This window comes from Phalangium opilio, unplaced genomic scaffold (genome assembly GCF_054372755.1).
Source record: "Phalangium opilio isolate 3A_F unplaced genomic scaffold, DU_Popi_V2 ptg000209l_1, whole genome shotgun sequence".
NCBI classification, from domain to species: Eukaryota; Metazoa; Arthropoda; class Arachnida; order Opiliones; family Phalangiidae; genus Phalangium; species Phalangium opilio.
In genome coordinates, this window is record NW_028324217.1 from 13,647,371 (window position 1) to 13,649,884 (window position 2,514).

Consider the following 2,514-nt stretch of genomic DNA (forward strand, 5'->3'; position numbering starts at 1 on the left):
TGTAAAAAAAACTGTTTTAATCTAGACCGCCGTTGGGTTGATTTAAAAACGTAAAGTTCGAGACACCTCTATCACCATGATGTGTTTAATAAACTGCCATATTAAAAGTACTTAATTTATCCTTTATTAAAAGTGACTACTCATGTTAAGTGCGTTACAACAACTGACGTTCTCCCGTCAAGCTCACACCTAGCTCCAGAACCTCTAGCGGGAGAACATACAAACAGAACTATCAATTCCCCTAGCGGGAGATATTTATAACATGACAATCAACACGCCTCGAACACCTGTACCGGGTTGATTTCGATGACGGAATTCGGACTCAAAAACTCCCAAGTCTATCTACAAACGCTGGTACTTGCCATTGTGGGTTCTACGAGGGAAGCCTTTGCTAGATGCATCTTCGACAACGGTAGCCAACGGTCCTTCATAAGAGAAGATGTATCCAGAGCCCTGGAGTTGCCCGTAGTAACAGAAGAACTGGTTCGAATTAATCCCTTTGGAGAAGCCAAAGAAAGTACTAAGATGCAGAGACGAGTAAAAGCGAAACTAAAGAGCATTATGGATCCTAGCATCATAGTAGAGCTGAATCTTCTGGAAACACCAGTAATTTGCGGAGTAAGCGTTGGAGTTCCTGGAGCTGACATAAGGCGACAAATGACTGAGAGGGGTATCAAACTAGCTGACGAAACCAACCTAAACGGAGTCAAGGTATCACCAGAGTTGATAGTCCTAGTAGGAGCAGATTTCTATTGGAAGTTCTGCCAAATGAATTTCAAGAGACTGGAAGGTGATGTCGTAGCGGTCGAGACAACGTTCGGCTGGTCTGTCCAAGGGCCGAAACCTGTGTCAGCAAACTATCCGATCCAATCATCCATAGCCGTGAGCCTGGTCGTAGAAGAACTGTTGTCTCAGTATCTCTGGAAGTTCTGGGAGCTCGAATCTATGGGTACCGAAATTATTCAAAGCCTCACCGTTCCAGAGCAAGATATCATTGAAAAGCATAGAAGTAGTATTCAGATCATTGAAGGACGCTACCAAGTACAGCTGCCATGGAAGCAAGATCATCCAGATATCAAAAACAACTTGTCAGTCGCTACTAAAAGAATGTATGGACTAATTCGAAGATTTCAACAAAGCCCGTCTCTATACTATCACTATCGAGAAGTAATCGATGACTATCTCTCCCACAACATAATTGAAGTCATTCCTGCCGACCAAATCTCAACGAAACCGGGGTTGTCTTATTATATATCACACTTCGAAGTCGAGCGCGAAGATAAGACAACAACCAAGACGCGCATTGTATTTGACGCTTCATCTAAAGAAAGAGGATCTCCGTCATTAAATGATTGTCTGCACGCTGGTCCGAACCTCAACCCAGATCTGATGGATATCTTATTGCGATTCAGAGAAAAGAAAATTGGAATCATGGCAGACGTGGAGAAAGCATTTCTCCAAATATCATTGGATCCCAAAGATCGGGATTATGTGAGGTTCCTATGGATTGCCGATGCACATGGACCCGAAAAACCGAGAACTATTCATCTACGCATGACCCGAGTTCTCTTCGGAGTGACCTCAAGCCCATTCCTGCTCACAGCCACTCTACAGCACCATTTCAAGACTCTACAGGAGGAGTATCCAGAGACTGGCAAAATGCTCCTCAGCACCCTATTCGTCGATGATTATGTTGGTGGAACCGATTCTGTAGAGGAAGCTATTGACCTTCGAAAGCAAGCCTGTCAGATTATGAAGCGAGCAGGGATGAACCTAAGAAAATGGGTGGCCAGTTCCAGAGAGGTTATGTCCATATGGAAGTCAGATAGTGATCACGAACAGCTCACTACGCAACCAAGTTCATCTCTAAAAGTACTTGGTATCACTTGGGATCCAGAGTCCGATGCCTTTGCCTTTGACGTCGCGTCACTTTGGGAGTTCCTAAAACAGAAGAAAGAAACCAAGAGAGGACTTTTGCAAGCCGCGGCAAGAATATTTGACCCCATTGGTCTCCTAGCTCCATTCATCATCACTGTCAAGTGTCTCTTCCAAAGGTTATGGCGACATGGCATTGATTGGGATGATAAGTTGCCTCCGGAAATTCAAGTCGAATGGGAACGTTGGTTTCAAGACTTAACAAATCTCCAGAAACTCAAGGTCCCCAGATGGTATTTCGCGGAGGCAGATAGTCCAGTCCAAGACGTTGAGATCCACGTGTTTTGCGACGCCAGCGAAAAAGCATATGCAGCTGTCAGTTACTTACGGTATCGCACAGAATCCGGAATGTATGGAGCGAGGCATGTTTGGAAATTGGCCCGTATTGTGGAAACATATCCTGGACGAGATGGGAAAATCAGAGCCTGTGCAGTTAAACTACCTTGCGGAACTATATTAAAACGAGCGATCCAGATGCTCTACAATCTTGAAGTATTATCGGATGATAAGTTTCTTCGTTCAAACTTGCTTTTACTCCATCGAACTCTTGCCCGTTGTCTTCAGTCAACAAATTCTTAA

At 44.2% G+C, this 2,514-nt stretch overlaps 1 protein-coding gene across 1 annotated transcript; it reads left to right on the forward strand.

The window, feature by feature from the left end:
- Nucleotides 1–306: 306 nt before the first annotated feature.
- Nucleotides 307–2,514, forward strand: LOC149620734 (uncharacterized). Its single transcript, XM_089854583.1, has one exon. It carries the CDS (start codon nt 307–309, stop codon nt 2,512–2,514), a length of 2,208 nt encoding a protein of 735 aa, XP_089710709.1.

Bases quoted from the DNA above. Each gene is read 5' to 3' on its own strand.
- LOC149620734 (XM_089854583.1), top strand. From the start codon at position 307: ATGACGGAATTCGGACTCAAAAACTCCCAAGTCTATCTACAAACGCTG.